The sequence below is a fragment of the Anastrepha ludens genome, chromosome 2 (assembly GCF_028408465.1).
Source record: "Anastrepha ludens isolate Willacy chromosome 2, idAnaLude1.1, whole genome shotgun sequence".
NCBI classification, from domain to species: domain Eukaryota; kingdom Metazoa; phylum Arthropoda; class Insecta; order Diptera; family Tephritidae; genus Anastrepha; species Anastrepha ludens.
The window spans coordinates 159,845,749-159,870,436 of NC_071498.1; the positions used below are offsets into that span (position 1 = coordinate 159,845,749).

Here is a 24,688-nt window from a genome sequence, read left to right on the forward strand (position 1 = left end):
TGTTTCTACTCACTCACTCTCCCTCTCTATATCTCTCTCACTCTCTCTCAAGGAAGAGTGGAAGAATTTATTACCGAAGCCAAATAAATTTGTTAACAAAAGCAAAATTTTAGAGAAAAATATGCAGCAATCTGGTTAATGTTGTTGGATGATTTCAAAACTGATTCGAAAAGAAACACAAAGGTCTACAGACTGATAAGCTCTTTGAATGCGCACTTTCGAAATTCAAGCTTAGGTGGGTCGTCTAACACGACTGCGGAACCGAAAAGGTTGCTTTCTAGTACCAACAATAAAATCGTCTGACTTTTGTGCATTGTACAGATCCATAAGTAGAAAATGCCCGCAGCTGAGATCACTTGATTCCAAAATCTCTTTTATCTAGCATCGTTGCTAAAATATGATGACCTCAATATAGGCCAAAAATCGCAAATATAGGTCAAAAATCACATTTTTTACAATTTAAGGTTAAAATATGTCGGAAACCTGAGCCAACAGCAAAATTCTAACTCCAGATTATTTCATGTAGTCGAAAAACTTGGGTTGGAAACGTTGAAACGTCATGTGATCTTAGTAATTATTGCTCATCTATACCAAGCAGATCTTGTACTTATACCTCTTTACACACCAAAATCTGAAATATACATTTTAGAGTGAGCACTGAATGCCTTGATGTTGTCATATCAGCATTTTCCCACAGCCTCAAAACGAAGTAATCTGAAAGCAACTTCACCCAGTATATATATATATATATATAATTGGCGCTTATACACTTTTTGTGTGTTTGGCCGCGCTCCTCCTATTTGTGAGGTGCGTCTTGATTTTGTTCCACAAATGGAGGGACCTACAGTCTCAAGCCGACTCCGAACGGCAAATATTTTTAATGAGGAGCTTTTTCATTGCAGAAATACTCTCGGAGGTTTGCCATTGCCTGCCGAGGGGCGACTGCTATTGGAAAAAACTTTTACTTTATTTTGGTGTTTCACCGAAATTCGAACCTACGTTGTGAATTTCGTATAGTAGTCACGCACCAACCCATTCGGCTACGGCGGCCAGTATAGCATATACAATATAAATATTAAGTCATAAATATCAAGCAACATGCAGTCAAGTCCTTCACTTGCTCTTTCCAACACATAAAGCGTATTACTTCTTCTCTGCTACTACAAGCAGGCACTTTCAGCGCTGGCGTGTTTGTATCTATTCATATGACTTGAACTGACCAATGCAGCTGCTAGATTTTTCGTCACTGCACTATGCTGGTATTGCTGAAAAGGCCACAAAAATAGCTCATCGCCAGTGCACACAAAATGTCCATAAATCTTCCGCAGAATCCTTCGCTCGCACACTGTGAGGGCCGCATCATTGCAGCTTGCCTTCTTCTAAACTTCTGCGTTCATATGACGCAAACCAGTTACATACCATATTCAAAGAATTTAAAATACAGGTTTGTTCCCCTCGAAAGTAATTTTATCGCCTTCAAAGTACTGCCCATTAACTGCCACCGCACTTATGCCAGCGTTTAATCAAGCTCTCGAAACATTTCTAGAACTCTATTTTCGGCGTAGCCATCAGAGCCGTCTTCGATTTGCCATTGCTTTCTTCCTACTTTTGGCTATTGAAACGCGTTCCCTATAGTGGAATTTGATTTAATCAAACAGAAAAAAATCCCAGAGAAACATATCAGATGAATTCGATGGGAGGTGGATGCCATTCATTTTGTTCTTGGTCAAAAAATTACGGATAATGATGGCAAAATTGGCGAATTGTTTCACGTAAGCGCCTCATAATACACAAATAATAGTCCTTATGAACTGTCTGACGTTCGTGGTTTAAAATACCGTTGCAATACATAAAAACCATGAGGACTGACTTTCACTGAAAATGAAATAGTTTTTTTAGTCTTGGTTAATTCGGTGGTCTCTACTCAATTGCCTGATATCTGGATTGTGTGTCGTACTTAAAAACCCACGTCTCGTGCCCAGTAATGGTGCGTTTGATGTAAAGTGTGGTTAAGTTTCAAAGGCCGGTGTTGATTTTGAATAAAATACAGTGTTTTAGGAAATTATGGTAATTTCTCTTTAATATGATAATATTGGTATGGCTCAATCACGCATAAAAGAAAATATTTGGCAAATGGCCGCCGCGGCCTCGGCGGCACACCTCCATTCGATGGTCCACATTTTCGATGACGCTGAGGCATAATTGAGGTTCTATGCGGTTAATGTGCCGAATTATCTTATCCTTTAGCTCTTGAATTGTTGCTGGCTTATCGACGTATACCTTTTCTTTCAAATAACCCCAAAGAAAGAAGTCCAATGGTGTCGTTGACGTTTAGGTGTGGTTCACATTCAACATCGGCCCTTGAAATTTAACCACCCTTTATTTTGGGGAGGAAATCATGTATCTTTATTGCGAACTCAAATCAATTTTTAAAACTGTAAAAATTTTGCAACATTTTTTGTAACTTGACGGCGCCGCCGGACTATTAGCCTTAAGTACAATATAATCCGAACCTGAGCTTAATGGTAAAGCTTTACACAAACATTTTAGCTTCCCTAATTTCCATGATGATGGTAGACCGAATTTGAGAACTATTGAGAAATATAAATATATAATATGCTTTGAGAATGGTGAATTTTAACTAAATTTCTCCTACCGCCGCAGTTGGGATGTTGGCCCTTCTTTTAAGGAAATTTAATGACTTTGCCGCTTTCGAAAAACAAGTGCCATAGAATAATATGAACTTTTTATTATTAGTATTTTTTTTGTTTATTTATTATATTTCTTGTTTTTATTTTAAATACTCTCGTCGAACTAAATGCAACCACCATAAATTTACTCCCACAGACCCCAATACAGTAGCCAATAACTAACACCAGGCGTAAATTTACATTCATCATCGGCAACGCCATCAACGCCAACCATAGTCGATTTGTTAGTTGATTCGTCTTTAAAGCCACCATCAAATGATGTCCAACATACTAATGACCGCACAGAGAAACCAACCAACTGCCCAACAGTTGTTTGGCCATATAAAGAGTGTGTGTGTGGGTGGGTGCATTAGAACTGAATTATAACAGCACTCACCAGAGACAGACAACGGCAAGCGGACATGCAAATTCACATGCCAATACTCGCATACAAGCATAACAGTGCACACGCATATGTTTGTGGGAGTATGTGTGTGTGCTTCCAACGACTAATAAGTTAGCAGGCAACAAAATTTCCATAAATCGCCAATCAGATTGCGCATTAGACGTGCGAGCCCACACACAGCTGACAATTTACGAGCGCAAAAATATTCGCCCGCGCTGCCGAATTGTACATGGCGGCCACTCGGCATGATGGGGACAAAGAGCGCAGAACTTATTTAAAAGGGCGCACATGACTGCATGCCTAGATATCTTACGAATGTATGTATAGGCACATCGACACGCATACATATAATTTATATGTGCTTATGTATGCAGTTAGATGTGTAGCGATTGAAGCAGATGGATTGCTGCCCCCTGATATGCGCGCTAGTAGGCAAATACAACTGTAATAGAAGGAGAGTTGAAGTGGGAGACGACAAAGTTGAGGGAGTTCGGCGTGGAGAATTACATGCATACTCACATGCACATACACATCCACACATGTATGTAAATAGATACAATACAAGTGCACATACAGCGGCTGTGGGCAGGCAGGAGATGGTGGAGCACTGTGACGGCTCACCCATTTGCGCGCTCTGTGTTGTGACAAATACAAATGCACACACATAAATGTGTGTGTATACGAGTACACTTGCGGTCGCGCAAAAATATGTAGTGAGTTGCGCGTCGCTTGGTATTTGCTGCGCTGCTGATTGGCATCTAATCAAGATGGGGCAATGGCCAATTGAAAAAGAAAAACAAAAATGTTTTGAAATATTTCTTCTTCCCATTTGATGCACTGCCTGCCAGCGAACTGCCAAACAGTACTCTCATATAAATTATATTTTTACATTGAAATATGTTCATCACAAAAAGCCGATAAGGCACTTGCATGCATGCATACAAACGTATGTATGTATGCACGTACAGAAATGTGAAAATCCACTGCAGAATTAAAGCAAAAGTGCAACTTTGTTACATGCCACATCATTAGTGCAAAATATGCAGTAGTTGCAAGCCACCCAAATCGCCGCTGTCTGCCAGTGTAAGCGCATAGAGCGACGAGCGACACACATGCGACTTTTGCTATTTTGAATTTGTTGTTGTTTTTGTGTACTATTTACAATTTTTGCAAATCAATTTTCAATCAGATAACGCGCTTAGACAGCCCTGCCGAAATGGCAAAATACCCGTTGCATGGCAAGTTGTATTAGGCAAAGTTTCCATAGGCAGCTTTGGTGGATTAAGATAATTATTTTAAGATTTTGGAATTAAGAGATTTCAAAATAGTATTGAGTGTACATATTTTTCCTATACCAAAAAGTAAAAACAAAATGCTGTTCCACAAAGCGAAAAGAAATGTTTTTTCAAAAATATTAAAAAAGTTTAAGTTACTGAAATCGGCATCAACTGGCATTAAAATGCATTTTGCTTATCTACAATTAAGTAATATTTATGTAGACTAAAATAAAATAAAGAAAAGGAGTTGGTGCGTGACTACCATTCGGAATCAGGAGAGAACGTTGGTTCGAATCTCGGTGAAACACTAAATTGAAGAAAAAGTTTTTTTCTAATAGCGATCGCCCTTCGGCAGGCAATGGCAAACCTCTGAGTGTATTTCTGCCATGAAAAAGTTCCTCATAAAAATAAAAAAATATCTACCGTTCGGAGTCGGCTTGAAACTGTAGATCCATCCATTTATAGAAGGAGGAGGTCGACCAAACATCTAAAAAGCCTTGCGGGACGCACATTAATATTTATTGCATTACATGGACTCGCTTCATGCCAGCTACCAGGGAATATTTTCAATCTCCATTTTGGTGTAGTATTCGAGTGGGCTTGTGCTCTACTACCATTCAGTGGGGCCAGCTTCGAAATCCACTTTGGCCATGAAATATCAAACTGTAGGAAGAAGTTTTTGTTTCTCTAATAAGCCGTCACCACTCCACTTAATCTTTCATGCTCACAGTAGGCATCAAATTCGAAAAAAATAGAGAACATTCCTGGTACTTTCTGATCATAGGGTATATCTGTGCAACCCTATGATCAGAAAGTACCGGGAATATTTAAATAAAACAAATCAGAGTTAAATTTCAGTCAAATTTATTTTATCTCCTTCAAAATATAACCCGTCTGAAGCAATACAGATGTGGCAACGTTTAACGCAGTCCTCCATGCACCCCTGGTAGGCCAACGAAGGGATGGCCTTCAGCTGCTTCGTCGAATTCTCTTTGATCTCCTCTATCGACTGAAATCTCCTTCCGCGAAGTGGTAACTTCAACTTGGGAAACAAAAAGAAGTCGCACGGCGCCATATCAGGAGAATACGGTGCTTGTACGATGGTACTTACTTGGTGTTTGGTCAAATAATCCAGCACAATTTGAGCTCGGTACGATGGCGCGTTATCATCATGCAAAATCCAAGAATTGTTTGCCCACATTTCCGGCCGTTTGCGATATACAGCATCTCTTAAACGCTTCAAAACGGATAAATAATGTTCTTTATTGACTGTCTGGCCCAATGGAAGGTACTCATCGTACATTACGTCTTGGCAATCAAAGAAAATAGTCAACATCACCTTCCCGGCACTTTTTGATCATAGGGTATGTCAACAAGCAAAGAGAGAAATGAGAAGGATTTCGGAACGTCATGAACCATAAGCCTTGTGGTTGCCTCGGTTATGAGATTGTTAGGAAAAAACTTGGAGCAAAATCACATCAGCACTTGGAGAGGCCCAGATGAGAAGCATTATAACTCCCTATTTCCTATTTCGAACGCACGCACCGTTACTGAAACATACACCCCCTAAACGCGTATAGGTGTCGTTCTTCTGGGATGCCTTATATCGTCGAGGCATTGCGCCCACTAATTAGAACCCAGTACGAATTAAACTAAATGTCGCAGATCCAAGCTTAGCTTTAGCGTTATGAATTCCAGCATACAAAATGTCAACAACTTCACCTGGGAAGTGTAGCTTCTACGGACGGAGGTGCAGCAGACGACATATAAATCAGAATCGGAAAAGCTCATAGAACGTTCGCTCAACTGAACAAGATATGGAATTCTACATCGATTTCCACACACACATAACCATCAATCACTCACCGTAGTTGCCTGATATGGCTTCCTGTGACTTCTACCTATTCGGAAAATTCCATTTGGTCATGAAAGGAAAACGTTTTGCGTCCGTAGAGGTCATCCAAAAGGCTTGTACCAACATCCTGAAGGACCTTCCGGTCAGTGACCTGAAACACTCTCCCACTGCGCAAAACAGTGTATCGAGGTCAGAGTGGACTATTTTGAATAAATAAACTCAAAGTTATCAGAACAAAGCTCCTGTCGTTTCTATTTTAGCTCAGTTTTGTTTTTTCGGACTTCATCTCTTACAAAGCTGCGTGTTTTCAACTCAAATGTAAAATCGGTCCTTTTGTATGGTTGTGAGACCTCGTTCGCGACAGACTTGCTCGCAAATAAGCTGCAAGTTTATGTCAACAAATGTCTAAGACGTTTATTGCGGGTTTGGTGGCCCAGAGCAATCAACAACACAGAGCTTTGGGCGAATTGTAAGCAGTTACACATCCAGACTGAGATACAGTAGCGGAAGTGGAAGTGTATTGGCCATACTCTTCGAAAGGATCTCACAGAAAAATGCAGGTCATGTTTTGTATTCAATTGGATTCCGCAACGCAGTAGAAAAAAAGGACGCCCTAGATACACTTGGAAGAGAGCTATCGAAAAAGAACTTAAGGCAGCTCGGAAATCCTTAAAAGAAGTCAAAGCCAGCGCGAAGGATCGTGACCGTTGGAAGCGTTTTGTAGAGTCCTTATCTCGCATCGGGGAGGACAGAAATTAAGAGCTATATAACGACAGTCCATCGTCGTAAAGACCAATTTGCTTGCTTGACACAGCGGCTAAGCTGCTAGAACGAATTCTGAAGTCGCGCCTGAACGAAGCTATAAGCAACGCGGGAGGCCTATCAATGAGACAGCATGGATTTAGACCAACAATATCCATAATTGGTTCAATCGAAGATGTAGTGAAGAGTGTGGAAATAGCGCGCAGTAAAAATCATCATTCCAAACCCATCGTCTTATTTGCGACTCGCGACTTTAAAAACGAAATGTTGCGTGATAAAATGGCAAAGCTTACTGAATAAAAGGTTTTCCAATAACAGGTGTTATTTCGGAATGGATTGTGCTATCGAGAGATGATTAACGATTTTTTATGCCCGGAATTGGATGGTATTGATCTGTACAACGTTTATTTTCAACAAGACGGCGCTATGTGCCACACAAGCAATGAAACCATTGATCTTTTGCGGGTAAAGTTTCCGCACCGTGTTATCTCTCGAAGAGGTGGTCACAATTGGCCAGCGAGATCTTGTGATTTAACACCTTGTGATTTTTTTCTTTGAGGCCACGTGAAAGTGAAGGTCTACGCCAACAGCCCAGGGTTAGTTCAAGACCTCAAATATGGGATTCGTGAGGCTATCGAGGAGGGCATAGGACAGCCACTTTGCAATTCGGTTATGGAAAATTTCATGAAAATTCATGCCCTGTAAGCGTGGTCGTGGTGGTTATTTGCCTGATGTTATTTTCCTCCATTAACTGCATTCCAGCTAAGCTGTATGACGCGGATTTCTGACTCCAGCAGTCGTCTCCAGGTATTCGCTTGTCTTCCTCGTCTGCGGTTTCTTTAGTGGCTCTAGTAAATGATGGTTCCAGTCTGTTTCGTACACGTGCTCATATTTTGATTTTATCCCCCAGAAGTTGCTCATGCACCATCCGACAGTTTGCGTCTGTGTCAATTCGTGAATCAATTTCGATGGGACCACTTTGCACTCGAGGACTTTACGAATAGCGCCGTGAATCGGAAACCTACCATTGATATCTGTCATCAGCCATTCCACTTCATTTTTAGTATTCCTGTATACTTTTCCATGAACTGCCATTCTTATATTGAGTATATCAGGTAAGGTTAGGTTGAAGCGGTTGTCCGCTATGGGACACACTCCGGCACATAGCCCATTGAGATGCCGCTTAACAGAGTATTAGAAGAGTGTTTGCTTTTACCTACATCTCTAATTTCTCTCATTTTGCAACTGGTGCAATTCTAGTCACTAGCGGAGGCGAATCGATGTCACCTCAACCAGCAACTGCCAATCCATGAACTCAAATGCTGGCTGAGTAGTTTGGCTCTTCACTGCGGGGTAGGTGTAGGTACATCAATATGTGTAGGTGCGTCAGTATGTGTGGCCATATGTACATATGTATGTCTGTATGTAGCCTTTCGATGTCATAAAATCTACACCTGTAAGTGAACAGTCGTTAATATGCAGGTCCCCTTAATGTTTTAGCACAGAAAATAAAAATATAATTTTATTGGATTATTTATAGCAAATAGCCAAGGGTCGTGAGACTCCTTTTCACATGCTTGCCCCGTAAAAAGACAAAAAAAAAAAAAACGAAGCACAGAAAACACAGAAAACAAATACATTACAACATAGAAAATATCAAAACATTCTGTAGCCAAATTGAGATCCTGCTGTGCGACTGTCTGCCCAAATAACTGTATTTTTCCCAGTGTTCGTATCTTTACTCTATGGCACGCATGCAGGCATTCGACACCCGTAGAAGGTATAAAACGATGTACGCTATTCCACACTGCTTACGACACACACACACATACATGGCCTTTGAGAAAATTGATCCTGTCCCACAAATCCTGTTGCGTTAGCGAGTGTCCCACACAGCTTGTCGTCGATGGCGACGCGGTTACAATGGCGTCACTATGACAAACAATTATTTTATGTGCTTATTGTCGCTGTTGTTGGATACAATTTTCGAATAAGGTGAGTGAGGGTAGAAGGCGCGCGCGCGCTCGCCGAATGCTCGAAAATAGTTATAAAAAGATTTATATAAAGATAAAGATAAGGACTTAAGAAGCTAATCATGGCATGTCGTTACAATTTGGCATACTCACCTCGCAAAGAAATTAATAAGCGTTCGGAGAAAAGTGTTTGCGGAGTTTTTATTTTTAATTTTGAACATTTTTTGCTCTCGCACATTCAACATTGGCGTCTAATAGGCAGCCAATTCGCATGAGTGGCCTGCTTGAGACACAAACAAGTAGATTAATTGATAAATTGCTTAAGCCAGATTTGCAGATTGCGTTGGTTTTGAAGTGTACAGCAACAATTATTGCCAGCGCTTGAGTGGGTGACCATTGCGGAACTGCGCGCATGTAAAGTGTCAACAGTTTTTAACGGAAAATATATGGAGTTAGTATACCCGCGCTTAGTTTTGAATGAGGGTATTATAATAGTGTTCATGTAACGGTGGATTTCTCTATATAAAAATAAATAAGTAATTGGCGCGGACAGGGTTTGATTGAAAAGTAATGAGCCTTATTTTTGTTAAGCAGTTTTATTAAACCTTTTGGCTTATACAACTAATATTCTTCAAAATAGGAGCTTTGAGCGTCAATACACCGCTGGTAGCGGTCCTTCCACTGCAGGAAACAGGTTTTAAACTCATCCGCCGGAATCGCGTTCAATTCGGCTGTCACAGTTTTTTGGATCGCCTCGATGGAGTCGAAACACCTCCCCTTCAGTTTTCTTTTCAGGCGCGGGAACAAGAAGAAGTCCGGAGGGGACAGGTCTGGGCTGTAGGGAGGGTGGGGAAGCACCAGAACCCCCATCTTGGCCAATGCAGGGGTGCAGAGGAAGGCGGTGTGCGCCGTCCAATTGTTGACGAGGTCGGGCCGAACCCGGGCGACGCGGTTTTTCAGCCGAAGGAGCACTTCTTTGTAAAATGGCGCATTTACAGTGCTTCCTGGAGGTACAAACTCCTTGTCGACGATGCCTCGAGAGTCGAAAAAGATGATCAGCTTGGTTTTTACCTTGGATCTCGACATGCGCGCCTTCTTGGGTCGTGGCGACTGGCCACCGTTTTACCTGGGCACTGAACAGAAATTGGTCCCTGTAAGCCTCCTTGAGTAACCCAATGGTTTCGGTACTCGTTTTGTTTAACTTTACGCAAAATTTGATCGAGTAACGTTGCTCCAACGATCGCTGCATTTTCGCTACTGCAAAATCCTAACACACTTTTAAAACAGCTTTCACGCGCGGAGCGATGTTGACTGCACCGCTGTTACCAGCGAATTGGGATCGGTTTCGAGTGGAAGGGGAAGGTCCAACGATCATTTTCCCCAGCTGATTCGGTTGATTGCTTGGCAGAGGCTCCGCGCGGAAAGGCTCATTACTTTTCAATCAAACCCTGTATACTTCTGTTAGGTGTTGGCCGAGCTCCTCCTGGAATGGAAATGGAAATAGAGGAACTTACAGTTTTAAGTCAACTCCGAACGGCAAATGGTTTTTTATGAGAAATACATTCGGAATTACTTTGAATGGACCCAAAACGGCATCCAATTCTTTTCACCCACATTCGAGTCCACCATATTTGTTGCCAGCTTTTATGATATAGGCTTGCCTTCTTGTGTCTCCGTCTGTGAGGCTTCGCTTTGTTGCACCTTGTCGAGGTCTATCTTTTCTTTCGTCGTATGTCTTCGAGGTATCTCTTTGCCGCATTCCAGCTATTCTCGCATTCGAGTATTTGCCTGATTAGGTTGCTCGGCGCGATGTCGGCAATCTGCTCCTTCAAAGCATCTCTTTTCGCAAGCCATCTGTAGCATTTAAAAATCGTGTGTTCAGCGTCATCGCTCGGCGCTTCGCAGTATATGCACTTGGGATCGCTTAACTTGCCCATGCGGTCCAGATGTCTGCAAAAGTATCCGCGGCCCGAGAGGAACTGGGTTAGAAAGTAATTCACTTTGCCGAAGTTCCTTTGTACCCATTTGCCTATTGATGGAATGAGTTTCGCCGTCTATCTGCCAGTGTCGGTTCAGTGTCCCATCGACTTTGCCACCGCTGCGTGGTTTGACAGCTCCGTTGCGCGACGCTAGTGGCGACGCTTCTCTTCTTGGAGTTCCACGCATCCCTTCGTTCCCGGTGGCCTGTTACAAGCTATAATTCGCATCGTTTCAGAGTTTGTTTGATTACAAAAATTAAAAGCCAACCCAAATAAAATTGTATTAAAATATGCGCAGGCGTATGAAATTCAGTTCGAGCCGCATCCAGCACTGCCTTACCTATTTTATTCATTTATTATTTCTTTTTATTGCTCGGTAATTTCTACAATTCAAATGACCATGAATTCATTAACGAAAATTTACTTCAGCATAAATCCACTCGAAACACTCAAAGCAGAATTGAATTGTTACAGAGGATTTGCGGATTTTTTGCGATTGCGTAAGATTGGCGAAGCGCATGCGCATGCATATCTACGGCTAAAGACAAATGTCATGCAACAAATATCTACATATATACGTACATTTAAATGGCATAAGCCACTTATGTACAAGCAGCAAGTGGCGCATGCGCAAACTCACACGCCAACGTGGGCAAACTTGAAGAAATGGAGATCAGCGCATAAGCAAATATTTTATTAATTTTTAATTAAACCTTTTTGTTGTATTTTTCCTTGCCAATCGTGCGAAGGTTACGCTCAATTAGCCCATAACAACGAAAGCAAATTGTGTTGTTGTACAACATGCGCGCGCGCTATTACAAAGCATTTAAATGAATGATGAGCGCTGCTCAATGCCACCCAGCGACAGTGGAAGCAGCGAAAACTTTAGCTAACATTGCAGTAGCGCTTGTAAATATATGAAGTTGCCACTTGCCACTTGCTACACACACACACACACACACACACACATGCTACGTTCGCGTGCAGGCCCGTCAAAAATTAACTTGACAGCCAGCAGCTAACCGAGCGACCCAACAACTAACCAGCCAACCAACCAACCAACCAGCCAACCAACCAACAAAGTATCCAACTATCCCAGCATTCAAGCAACTAAGCGTCCTACCTCCAGCCACCTCACCGTCGTAGGCAACTTTAGCAGTGGCAGTGGCAGTAGCTGCTCCTGCTGTTGCAGCCGCTGCGTTGTGCGCCATTTAATTTATGCATAAATCTTTTTGACGGCTTCAACTGTGTCGAACGCCATCACGCACCTCTCCACACTCCACTCCACTCCTCTTCACTCTGCTCTTCACTTCGCACAAATGCGTTATTTCACCGATCTACTAAATTCTACTTTTTCCCCGTTGCGCCGCTGCTCCGTTCTCGTTTATGGCAACTCGCTGAACGATTAAGAATTCGCTTTAATTTATTAATGAGGCAGCATGCACCGCGCATCGCTTGCCACAGTTCGAGCGCATTGGCAGGGAAATGAAGCTGCAACATATTGCGTTTGCGTGTATGCGTTTGTTTGAGTGCGTGTGAGTGGTCGCTAAATGAAGTGCAACCAATGCATGCTGACATAATCGTCGGCAAATTAACGCGTTATACAGGCATGGTTTTTTTTTTAATAATTTTTTTTAGTAATGTTGCGGATTGAAATAAAAATAAAAAATAAAAAATATTTTACAAAATTTAACGCACTCTCCTGATCAGTATCATAAATGGAGAGAGAATATTCATCAAAATTATTCCTTAGGCAAATGAAACGCAGAAAGTGGCGACGGACAGGTCACACATTGAGAAAACCACCAAACAGCATCACGAGAATGGCAGTGTATTGGAACCCGGAAGGAAGCAAAGTTCGTGGTCGACCAAAAAACACTTGGAGAAGGTCGATGTTGCGCGAACTAGCAGATGTTGACATCTCATGGGACGGTGCAAAAGCGGCAGCACAGAACCGTGTACGATGGAAGAGTCTTGTCGAGGCCCTATGCTCCCGAGAGGAGTGAACAAGGACAGAAAAAAATGCCCCTATATTACAATGATTTAAAATTTATCTCGAACGCACAAATGCTGCTGCACTTTTACGTCAAAAGAGCAAGTATATCATCATGCATCGAGAGCTACAAAAAGTTTATAGAGATGCTGCTTTAACCGTTTGAGTGCGATTCGTCGATATAGCGACGATAACTAATTACTCCAAATTTGCGGCGCGTCGCTATAGCGACGATTGCATCACTGTGCATTTGGCGTTCGGCTAGGAACGTGTTGAATATTATTTTGCGATATTTATCAAAAATTTATGTCATATAAAAGTATAAATTAGTTGAGACCGTTAAAAACAATTTTTATTTTTCGTTCAATATCGATATTTTGAAAATAATTCCTGACCATGTCTAGTAGTGAAGAATTTACTGACGTGGAAGATACGATACCGGATTCCGACAATGAAATGGACTATGATAGTGATTCGAGTTTAAGTGAAATTAGAGTGTTTACTACCCGGAGGATGCGCATTTTTAGTGATAGTTCCGACGAAGACGAGAATAACATGGGGGAAAATAACATATTTACTACTATATCCTCTATATCTTCGCAATTTTCGTATGTATTAAAGAAAATCGCAAACGGTTAAGTGAAACAACGTGTCGAGATTGGTTCCGTCGCTCCAAAAACAGTGATTTTAATGTTGACGACCGTCCGCGTAAAGGAAGGCCAACAACGTTCGAAGGCGCTGAACTGGCGGCATTGCTTCAGTATTAGGAGTTACACGCCAATCCATTTCCAAGCGATTGCATACTTTGGGAATGATTCAGAAACAAAGGTTGTTGAACGTCGTTTTTTCGCCTATGTACAACTGCTCTAGCGGCAAAAAAGGAAGGGTTTTCTTCATCGCATCGTGACGGGTGATGAAGAATGGATTCATTACAGCAATCCAAAGAAAAGAAAGTCATGGAGACCGCCCGGTCATGCTTCTACGTCGTCGCCTCTACCGAATATTCACGCTGCGAAGGTTATGCTAAATATTTGGTGGGACCAAGTTGGTGTTGTTTATTATGAACTGTTAAAACTAAGCAAAACCATCACTGGGGACCGGTATCGACTTCAATTGATGCGATTGAGCCGAGCACTGCGCGAGAAGCGTCCGCAATACGCGGAGAGGCATGAAAAAGTGATTCTACAGCATGACAACGCTCGGACTCACGTTGCCAAACCCGTTAAAACCTACCTGGAAACACTGAAATGGGAAATCCTAACCCACCCACCATATTCTCCAGATATTGCGCCGTCCGATTATCACCTGTTCCGATCGATGGCACATGGTTTAGCTAACCAGCAGTTCCATTCATATGAAGACATCAAAAAATGGCTTGATCCGTGGATAGCACCATAAGATGAACAGTTTTACCGCGACGGTATACGAGATCTATCAGAAAGATTGGAAAAAGTAGTAGCCAATGATATGCAATGATTCACTTGAAACCATTTTTTCAGAATAAAGTTGTATCTTCATCAAAAAAAACAGCGAGAACTTAGTTGCGCACCTAATAAAGACATAAAATTTGAGCTTTCCAAACGCCGCCCGTCCTAGACCAATTCTTCATGACTTTAAATAACGCATATTTTGCCATTTTTTTGCATAAAGCTTCAAGGTCAGGAAAATTCCTTATACTATGCCTGAACATCCAATGGACATGTATTAAATATAAATAAAATATTTGACAGCGCCAGTCTTGTTATTCAATAGCCGCTGTGTATATACCCAAAAGTCCGATTCCGTCAAACTTAGACAAATTGTACTTTTTATTTATTACATCAATATATTTATTATTTATTTTTAATTCAATCTAACTAATTTGTACCCACTTACACTAGTTTCATAGTTTACTCTCAAATAAACTCCAACCTTCCTGCACATCACTTTTCACTCAGCTCAAAACATCCAAGGCTCTGCGGCAGGTGTACTCTTCTTATCACACAAAAAATAACTAAGAATATGAATATTTTAAGTAATTATGTGTGTACTTATACATACATACGTATTAACATGTATATATATATGTATGTATGCACATGCATTTTCTCTTCACCTTACACTGCTTCGTGACGTACAAGAAATCGCGTGTAAATTACTTACAAATTACTTAAAAGCGTTAATGATAGCGTACACATCATTAAACGTGGAGAAAAAAATAAATTAAAATTCAAAGTATAAAAACATACAAAGAAGTTATAAAGTAAATAACATTAGTGTTTGAATAGAGAAAGGTAGGTGTTGAGCGTGCAAACAAAATGCAGAAATGCAGAAGCAGCTGATAGCAAAGTAGGCAGCTAATTTTTTCATCTCATTAAACGCTTAAACGGCAAACACACTCAGGCATGCACAACACTACATCCGTAGGCACATACCCTGCGTTTATGTATGTACATATGTATGGTATGTGATGTCATCGAAAAATCCCATTTCAATGCTGCATTTGCTGCTGATCTTGGCATTGTTTGGGCCGAAAATTGTAGCAATTTCAATTGTCAACGCGCTCAACTACGACACAGCTGTTGTTGTTGCGGCTGTCGCTGTATTCAATACCTAATATCATCCATGTTACTCGGCTTCCTACTTCTCCTGCTGCACACAGTCACACACACAGCATGCCACTTAACGTCAAAGCGTCGCTCACGTCTCACTGCTCTCCCCAAGTAAAAAAAAGTATCAATTACCGAAGCAATTATTTACCTTTTCGCAAATCTCCGGCTTTTTATTGCAACCAAAAAAAAAAGTGAAACAACAAATACAATACAATACTCATACAATACAACAAAGCTGTGCCGCAACGAGCCCTAATAATTGTCATCTCAGCAGCCACTGCTTGGCGGTAATGAATGGTGCGGAAGTAGGGCCAACTACTACTTTTTCTGCCCGTCTACCCTAGATGAGCTAATGTAAATGATACTGTTTCGCTTTTCTGATTTTACTCCCATTTATATTTTTCTTCTATTCAAAAGTGTATTTGTTGTATTTTTCGATTTGTAAAGCGGCATCTGAGTGATAGTTTTCAACCACTCAAGTATTTATTTTAATTGTTTACCTCGCACGCTCTCGTTCGCGGTCTCGTTCTCTCTCGCATTATGCATTGCATCCAAAGGTAAATTACTGCTCTTCGCAGGCAAATTGTTGCCATTTCAAATGTAGTGAAAGAGAGAGTAAAAAAAAAAAACAAATGGTTGATACAGTTGTAGTTGTTTTTGTGTAAAGATTGCATGCTATTTCGAAAATATTGCATTAAAGCATTTTGATGCTTGATTTAGTGCCGCACATCTTTTCTAGGCATTACGGCAGAAATTGCAACAACAGTTTCAGTGTAGATAAAAGCAAAAACAACAACAGCTACTTATGTAAATATTCAAATCTTCACTTCGAAATTGTTTCCTTTTACTCTAAAGCTCGCATTGACGATGTCGATGCACTGTGAGGCAAAAGCTTTATTCAAACTACAATATATTTTTTAAAATTTATGATTTATATGGATGTTTTGGAATTGTTATTTAAATTAAAATTTTTTTTTTCATTTAATTTCATAAATTTTTCTTTTTTAAATTTTTATTTTTATTTTTTTTTTTAATTTTATTTAATACATTTTTGTTATTTATTTATTTTTAGAGATAAGATGAGAGACTCGTAGAAAAATTGCATATATTATGTAAAATTCTTTTAAAAACGGAAAATGCAGATACATAGAAAGCGTGCAATTTTGATTTCATAACCTCAATATTTAATAAGAGAAAGGAGCATAGTTGTCTGCTAACAAAAAAAAAAAAAAAAAAAAAATACCTGTACCTTGAAAGTATTTGAACATCACCTTTCCTCAACTGGAATTTGAATACAGTCCACGAGAAAAATACAACACCTAATTATTTCGACCAGTTTTGACTATTTTGCTTTTTTTTATGTTTATTATTTAAAAATTGCTTGTTTTTTGTATAAAAGTATAGCTCCCAAAGAAGATGTCTGTAGATTCTCTGTAAATGTTCGAGTTTGGCAGCTAGACGACTAAGTTTACTGGGCGCTCCCTTCTTCGACAGCCTGGGGCAGTGCGCCAACCTAAATCCAATCAATCTCCTCCATTATGTCAACTGCTCTGGTTGGCTGTAGATATCTGCCAGTTGGAGATCGCTTAATGGTATCAAAACGGCGCTTTAGTGCTACTTGAGAAGTGCCAGATTGGCACTTCAACCATTTCACCTATCTACCTATAGCTTGTAAAATCAATGCAAGTCAAACTTTATACAAAAACTACAAAAATTGGGCGAATGTTTATCTAAATTTCAAACTTTTTAATCAGAATAAAAAAAATTGGGTACGCAATTTTATAGTCCCTTAAATTTTATTCTAAGCTTGCAGTTGCAAGAAAATCTCGTTTGTTTTTTCAAATAACTTTTCCTATAAAGTGTAAAGTATTTTCTCCATTCTTCAAATTCTGGGCTTATTATATGGAAACAATAAGAAGCAACGTCAGGGAAAAAAATTTTGAAAAATCAATCAGAATTTTGAGCCACTTCAAATTTGCACTGTATAAGCGTAAAATTTAATGGGCTTTAATGCTTGAGTTCGCATTTTTTTATTAATTTATTTTTTATTAATATTTTTTAATTTTTTATTAATTCGTTTTTACTGATTATTTTTTATAAAAATTTGTCAAAATATTGAGATGTTATATTTTTTTGCGTACTCTATAAGACCTCTTAAATATTAGACTGAGCTTAAACATCATCGCTGTATAGCATCACATTGTTGATAGAAGTCAAGCGCTTTCTTGCCATGGAACATCACACAATAACATCAAGGAGAAACTTAGAAGCGAAAAGCTAAAACTATGAGACGTCACCTGGGACCAAACTATGGAGCAACGCTAGGCGAGGAGCTTAGAAGCGAAAAGCTAAAACTATTAGACGTTACCTGGCACTAAACTAGGCGTAGCTCCACCAGGCGAATAGGTTGGTCTCAGCTGACGTCTTATAGTTTTAGCTTTTCGCTGATCAAAATATTTTCATATATGATCAAAAAAGTTCAACCAACTCGACAAGGACAGATATGTGTAGCCATCTACACAGGATTAGGATATGGTGCACTGGCTCCTATGGTTCATGTGACTAATGCGCGGAAACTCTATTATCCCTTCTTCTTTTTCCCGAATTTAATGCTATAGCGGGAAAGATTATTATATCAGCCGGATGCGGACGGAAGAAACGTACTTAGGAGCAGTCCAACCCAGCCCCAGCTTTGGTTTACTGAGAGAGCTGGGTTTGGATGAGGCACTGAGATGAGTAAAGGGCACGAAAGTCCATGACTTCGAAGTGCAAACCTCATTTTCACGCATTCATTCATTCATATTCACACTTAAAATTTCATACTCATTTGTTGTGTCATAAATTTCATACTCATTTGTTGTGTCTTTCAGAACCGCTTTAAATCGCCTAACAGAAAAATGTTATGTTAACAGTGATGGCCGTACTGATATGAGAAATGTAAAAATTTTATTCAAAATACTTTCGAGCACAGCCAGAGGCGTTACTAGGCGTTTAACAAAGGAAACAAGAATTTGAAGAATACTTGCTTCCCATATCCTCTTATTTTCCCCCTATAAAAAGTACCTTAGTGCTTTTCACTAAGAAACGCAATATGGAAGGCCTGTTACTACCCACATTGAAAGGGGTAACACTGCAATTGTCTTCTGAGGTTAAGAACTTAATAGTAAACCTATATAGTAAACTTACCTGGAAGAAGCAGGTCGAGCAGAAGGTCCCTCGAACACTAAAAGTCTTCTGATAGTGTAAGAGAACTTTTGACAAGACACCGACGGATCCAAAACCAGTAATGGTAGCGGATCTGGATGGCACTTAGACGAAGACACTGAGTCCGCCTATGCCACAGGACACGGCATTCTTTACGGAAGTCTATACCATCTTGAATGTGGCATACTGGATAATTGAGAAAAAGTGGAGGGATAGCAGTATTGGAATTTGTAGCGACAGTCAAGCTGCACTGAAAGCCCTTGCTAACCAACGCTTTTCTTCGAAGTTAGTCGGTGAATGCAAGACAAAACTGAACAGTCTTGCAAAACACAACGAAGTTAGTCTTATTTGGGTGCCTAGACTTTGTGGTATTACAGGGAACGAGTTAGCTGATAAATTGGCTAATGAAGGCTCTGCAAGTATGCCACTAGGCCCTAAACCCATTCTAGGTGTCAATTCCGCATCGATTCAACTCTATGGATTGAGTACTTCATGAGGTCTACTCATAGAGGATGTGGGTCTGGGTTGAACTCTTGCAGAGTAGCCAAGTGCTTTATGGAAGAAGCTAACAGGAAAACAACGATCTTTCTGCTAAAACTCAGCAGAAAGGACCTGAAAGTACTGGTCTGTGTAAGCAAAGGGCACAACGTTTGCAACGGCAGCATTGACTGACATGGGGGTCGGCGACAGCCCGATATGCTGATTCTGTTATGAGGATGTGTCGCAGAGCATTTTCTCTGTAGCTGTTCGGCGTTTTCTAGAATCGGACTTAGGATATTGGGTTGCGATATATTGAGTATATATGTATGTAAGTTTTGGCAGCCGCATAGATGTAGCTATAGAGAGAACAATGCCACTTAGACCACGAAATGGGTCCGTTGTGAGCCATGGATATAGTTCATATGGATAAAGTTCATTCTCTTCCTCTTCCGGATCTCTTAAAATTCATCAATGAGTCCAAGAGATTTGTGGAAGAGTGACCTCAAACTAATTTATCCGTCTTACCATCCACTTTTTATGTTTCTTATCTCTATTCTTTCTACTGAATTATATCCGGGTGTAGTACAATGGTCTCTTAACTGCGTGCATGGACTTGTCCAACCACCCACAAATCTAATCTAATCTAATGTAACTCCTCGCAGTATGTTTCGCTATGATTATCACACCAAAAACCGGAAAAGTGAAAAAAATAAATTAATCAGCATCTAACGTGAAAAGGGCCCACTGTTTACATACATATATACAAATATAATTATATATGTACATGCACACGTATATGTATGTGTATATGTGTGTGTATTTGTATATTCCCACTTGCATCCCATTTAACGATACTACGTAATTCACGCCCTGGTACTTTAAAGGTACTTTGATTTTGTTTCTGTTTTTTTTTTTTCTTCCTCAACTATTTTACATTCGACTGGTTGGTTTGTTAGCTGGCAATCTGGCTCGCAGGCTGACTAGCGCTTTCAATGGATGGCTGAATAGTTTCGTTGGTTGTTCACTAGGCTATTGGCACCCTTCCCCTGGTGCTGCTGCTGCTAAAGAGTAACTTAATATTGTAATTGTAGCGCAATGAAGCGCATTTTCTAACATCAACGCTGATTTTTCGCAAGTGATAAGCCTACAGCGTAACATATGCCAGTACTTATGTATACAACAAAAATGCGCGCACATACACACACACATACACATTCAAATAGCCGTAGTTACGCATTTAAATACTGGTATGCACACACACAGCCACACAACCACACAAATTCATGCCACAAAAAAGTCCTGCAGCGACGCAATGGAAGCTCTGCAGCGCAAAAACAAAAAAAAAAAACAAAAAAAACGAATAAACGATATAGAAAAATAATTAAATAAAATAGCTACAAAAAGGTGGAGGCAAAGGTGGTTGATTCAACGGTTGGTTGGTTGGTTGGTTGGTGCGCTGATGGGCAGAGTAGACGCGGTGAGCGCTGGGTTGACTGGCTGGCTGGCTGGTTGGTTGGTTGGTTGGTTGGTTGGTTGGTTGGCTGAACAGTTGCCTGCCGCTTCGTGCTGCTTAATATTTATGTGTGTGTGCGTCCCTAAAGTATATACACACACACACACATACACACTTGTATATGTGTAAGTAGCACTCGCTACCTAACCAGACATTTGCCGTTAAGGGCGTTGTAGCGCAGTACTTATGGCTTAAGCTGCCGCAGCGTAAGAGTATGAAAAAGTTATCGGCCAAAAGAATCGCACACTGCGTCTCTTATCTGATCATGTAAAAATATAGTAATGTTTCATTTTTTCCGGTTACACACAGTGCGAATCGTACCATAGAATTCAGCAGCTATGGGTATTTAAATGTAACTGGCATAGAAAGCGAAGTAGATGCAATTGTCAATGTGTACGTACATATGTATGTATGCGTGTATGCCCGCGTATGCTCGCAAATGTTGTAATGCAATGAAGTGACGAAGAGTTTTACAGCAAAGCTGTGTTTAGTACGTGAAATTTGCGTTGCAGCTGAGTGATGCAGTGACGACAGCGGAAGTGGCCGACGCAGCAGACGTTGGCTCACTGCAAATGCCAAATGCATTTAAATATTTGTGTGCATGCATTCATATAAGCACATTTACTTATGAAAGATATGATGACGTTAACCCTGAAAGGGTCCGAAAGTGGGCGTTTTTCTGTCTGCATTAAAATATTACTGAAGGTCAACGGAAAAGTGATAAAAGCACTGCAGTTTGATAACGAAAATTCAACTCTTGTGTGTATGGTTGTATGAGTGTATGGTTGTATGTGCGCATATTCCTGTGCATATTCCCACTGCTGAATTCATATATTAATTTATTGCTTAGCCATTAATCATTTAAAAGCTTGACGTTATCAAAATAATTGATTTAACTGTTTCGTCTTTTTCTCGCTGGCTTCCAGGTCAATCGTCCGCTCACTATGAAGAAGGAGGGCATTCAAACGCGAAATCGCAAACTATCCTCCAAGTCGAAGAAGAAGAAGGGACTGGGTGGTGCTTGTTTACCCATTGGCAGTCATTTGGGTATGGGAGATTTCAAGCCACTCGATCCCTCAAAGGGCTTCGGCGGCGGTTTTCCAGCATCGATGGGTGAGTAGTATATTTGATTTTTTTATTTACATGGCAGTGGCATTTAAAAGTTAGCACAACTAACTTCTATTAAAAGCTAAAGTTTTATTTTTTAATTTGAAGCAAATATTAGGAAATTAAATAAATGTATGCTAATGTACACAAAGCAAAGCACTGGTACTAGCAATAGAGTAGCTGAGTTGATTTCTTTTTTTATTTATTTATATTTTTATTTATTTGTTTTTATTTTTTTGGTTTTAATTTTATTTATTTTATTTTTTTATTAATTTAATTTAATTTATACTTTTACTTGTTTATTCATTTTTATCTTAACTTGTTGGTATTTTTTTTTTTTTTATTTATTTAAATTTTTATTTATTTTTTTCTATTCTTATTTCTATTTTTTTTTTTGTTTTGGTTTTAAGTTTTATTTATTTGTTTTACTTTATTTATGTTTTTATTTATTTATTCATTCACATTTTCATTTGTTTGTGTTTTGTATTTTTATGTTTATTTATTAAATTTATTTAGTTATTTTTTATTTTTATTTATTTGGCCTCCAAATTGTCAAGCTTTATTTAAACTACTCTAATTTGTAGAATGAAAGGTCAATTCCAATTTCTTACACTAAAATATGAAATTTTTAAGAGCAAAATATATATTACAATAATAAAAATTAACTTGAAATATCTAAAGTTTTAATAAAAATGTTCATTAAACTGCAAATGCAATGAAAATTGCAATAAAATCTTGAATAAGAGCGAAATGTAAAAATTTAACTAAAGAAAACTGTAAAAATTAAATAAAATAGAAAAAAACCAAACAAAAACGAAAAAAATTGTTTAAAATTCTGATTCCGATTAAAATTAAATTGTAAACAAATTTAAATCTAAAATTTAAATGTAAGTGAGAATTAAGATTAATTAAAACTAGAATAAGTATCAAAATTTAAATTAAATTCAAACCACATTGGAATCTAAATTGAAATTGAAGAAAATAAAAATAAAAACTCGTTTTAAAACTTCAATTAAAACTATTGTAATATCAAAATAAGAACTCAAACTAAAACCTAAATTGAAATTTATGTAAATAAATATTAAAATTTAAATAAAAAATAAAAATAATATTAATTTTTGAATTAAATTTAAATCTAAAACTTTAATATTAATTAAAGTTAGAAATGAAACTGAAACCTAAATTGAAATTTTACTAAAACTAAATACAAATTAATAATTATATTAAATTAAATAAATTAAAATTAATAAATTTTAAATTTTGATATTAATTGATGCATTTTTTTAAATTCTAAAGTTTAAATTTAAAAAAATGCATCAATTAATATCAAAATTTAAAATAAAAACAAATTAAAATTTCGATTTAATAAATATTAAAACTAAAATTTGTATTAAAATTTCAATAAAAATAAGTTTAATCAAAATAAATACTAAATTTTAAATGAAAATAAATTAAATTGGAAATACTAAATTTAATATGAAAATAAATTAAATTAAAACTAATATCATAATTATAATTAAATGTAAGTCTAAAATTTAAATCTAAATTGGAATCAAAATTGAAAATGAGACCGAAATTGAAATTTAAGTAAATAAAAATAAAAAATTGTGTTAAAATTTAAATAAAAAATACATTAAAATTAGAATTAATATTAAGGTTTAGATGAACAAATAAATTTAATCAAAATTAATATAATACTAAAATTTAGTTAATACAACAAAAATTAATAAAAAAAAATTAAAATTAGAATTAAAATTGAAACCTAAATTGAAATAAAAGTTAATAAAACTAAAATTTGTATATATATATATATATATATGTATATAATTGGCGAGTACACCCTCTTTGGGTGTTTTGCCGAGCTCCTCCTCCTATTAGTGGTGTGCGTCTTGACGTTGTTCCACAAATGGAGGGACAAATTAAAAAAAAATAAAATTAAAATTGAATCCTTAATTGAAAACTCAGTAAATAAAAATAGAACTTGTTCAAATTTGTATAAACATATATTTAAGCAAAATCAACAGAAAAATTTAAATACAAAATAAAATTAATATCAAAATTAAAATTAAATTTAAATCTATAATTTTACTTTGAATAAGGATAAATATTGAGTTCGTAATTTAAATATATTTTAAATTAAAATTAATAAATTAAAACTAAATTTAATCAAAATTGTTATTAAAATTCATATAAAAAAATTAAATTAAAATTAATATCAAAATTAAAATTCAAATTAAACTTGAAGCCCTAATTGAAATTTCAGTAAGTAAAAATAAAAATCCATATAACATAAAACCTAAAATTAAAATTGAAATAGTTTTTAATGAAATTAATTTTAATTCACAGAAATTTACGAAATAATTAACATTAAAACTACATTTAAATTAAAGGAAAAACAACACAAAAAATACTTAATTTCATTTTAAAATTCAATTTGGAAAAATTAATTTGCGACAACCAGTTTTGATATCACAACTGACAAATTTTACTTTTGGATTAAAATTTGTCCGTTGTGAATACTTCGAAACGGCAGTCATTTAACTTAAATACCAAATTTTAAGTTTAAAACACAAAAATTGAAGATCAAAATAAATAAAAAAAGCAGAACCTAGAATTAAAATTTATTATCAAAATGTGTTTTTCATTTGTTTTCCTTTATTATTTAATATTTAGGTTACAGCTTGATCATGATTTTTTTTTCTATGCTTACAATCTAAATTTTTTCAAGTTATTTATCACTGCCATAATTTACCAGCATCTGTGTATGTGTAAATATGTAAATATGTAAATATATATTGCACAATACTACTTCCCCAGTAAAAAATGCATATAAATTGCGCTCATTTGCTATCTACACA

General features: G+C 37.7%; 1 protein-coding gene across 1 annotated transcript in view; it reads left to right on the forward strand.

The window, feature by feature from the left end:
• Positions 1 to 24,688, forward strand: part of LOC128855689 (GATA-binding factor C) — a 239,954-nt gene that overhangs the window by 210,213 nt on the left and 5,053 nt on the right. Inside the window, exon 7 of the mRNA XM_054090818.1 lies at positions 21,650 to 21,836. Coding sequence (XP_053946793.1) covers positions 21,650 to 21,836 — 187 coding nt within the window. The remainder of the gene's footprint in view (positions 1 to 21,649; positions 21,837 to 24,688) is intronic.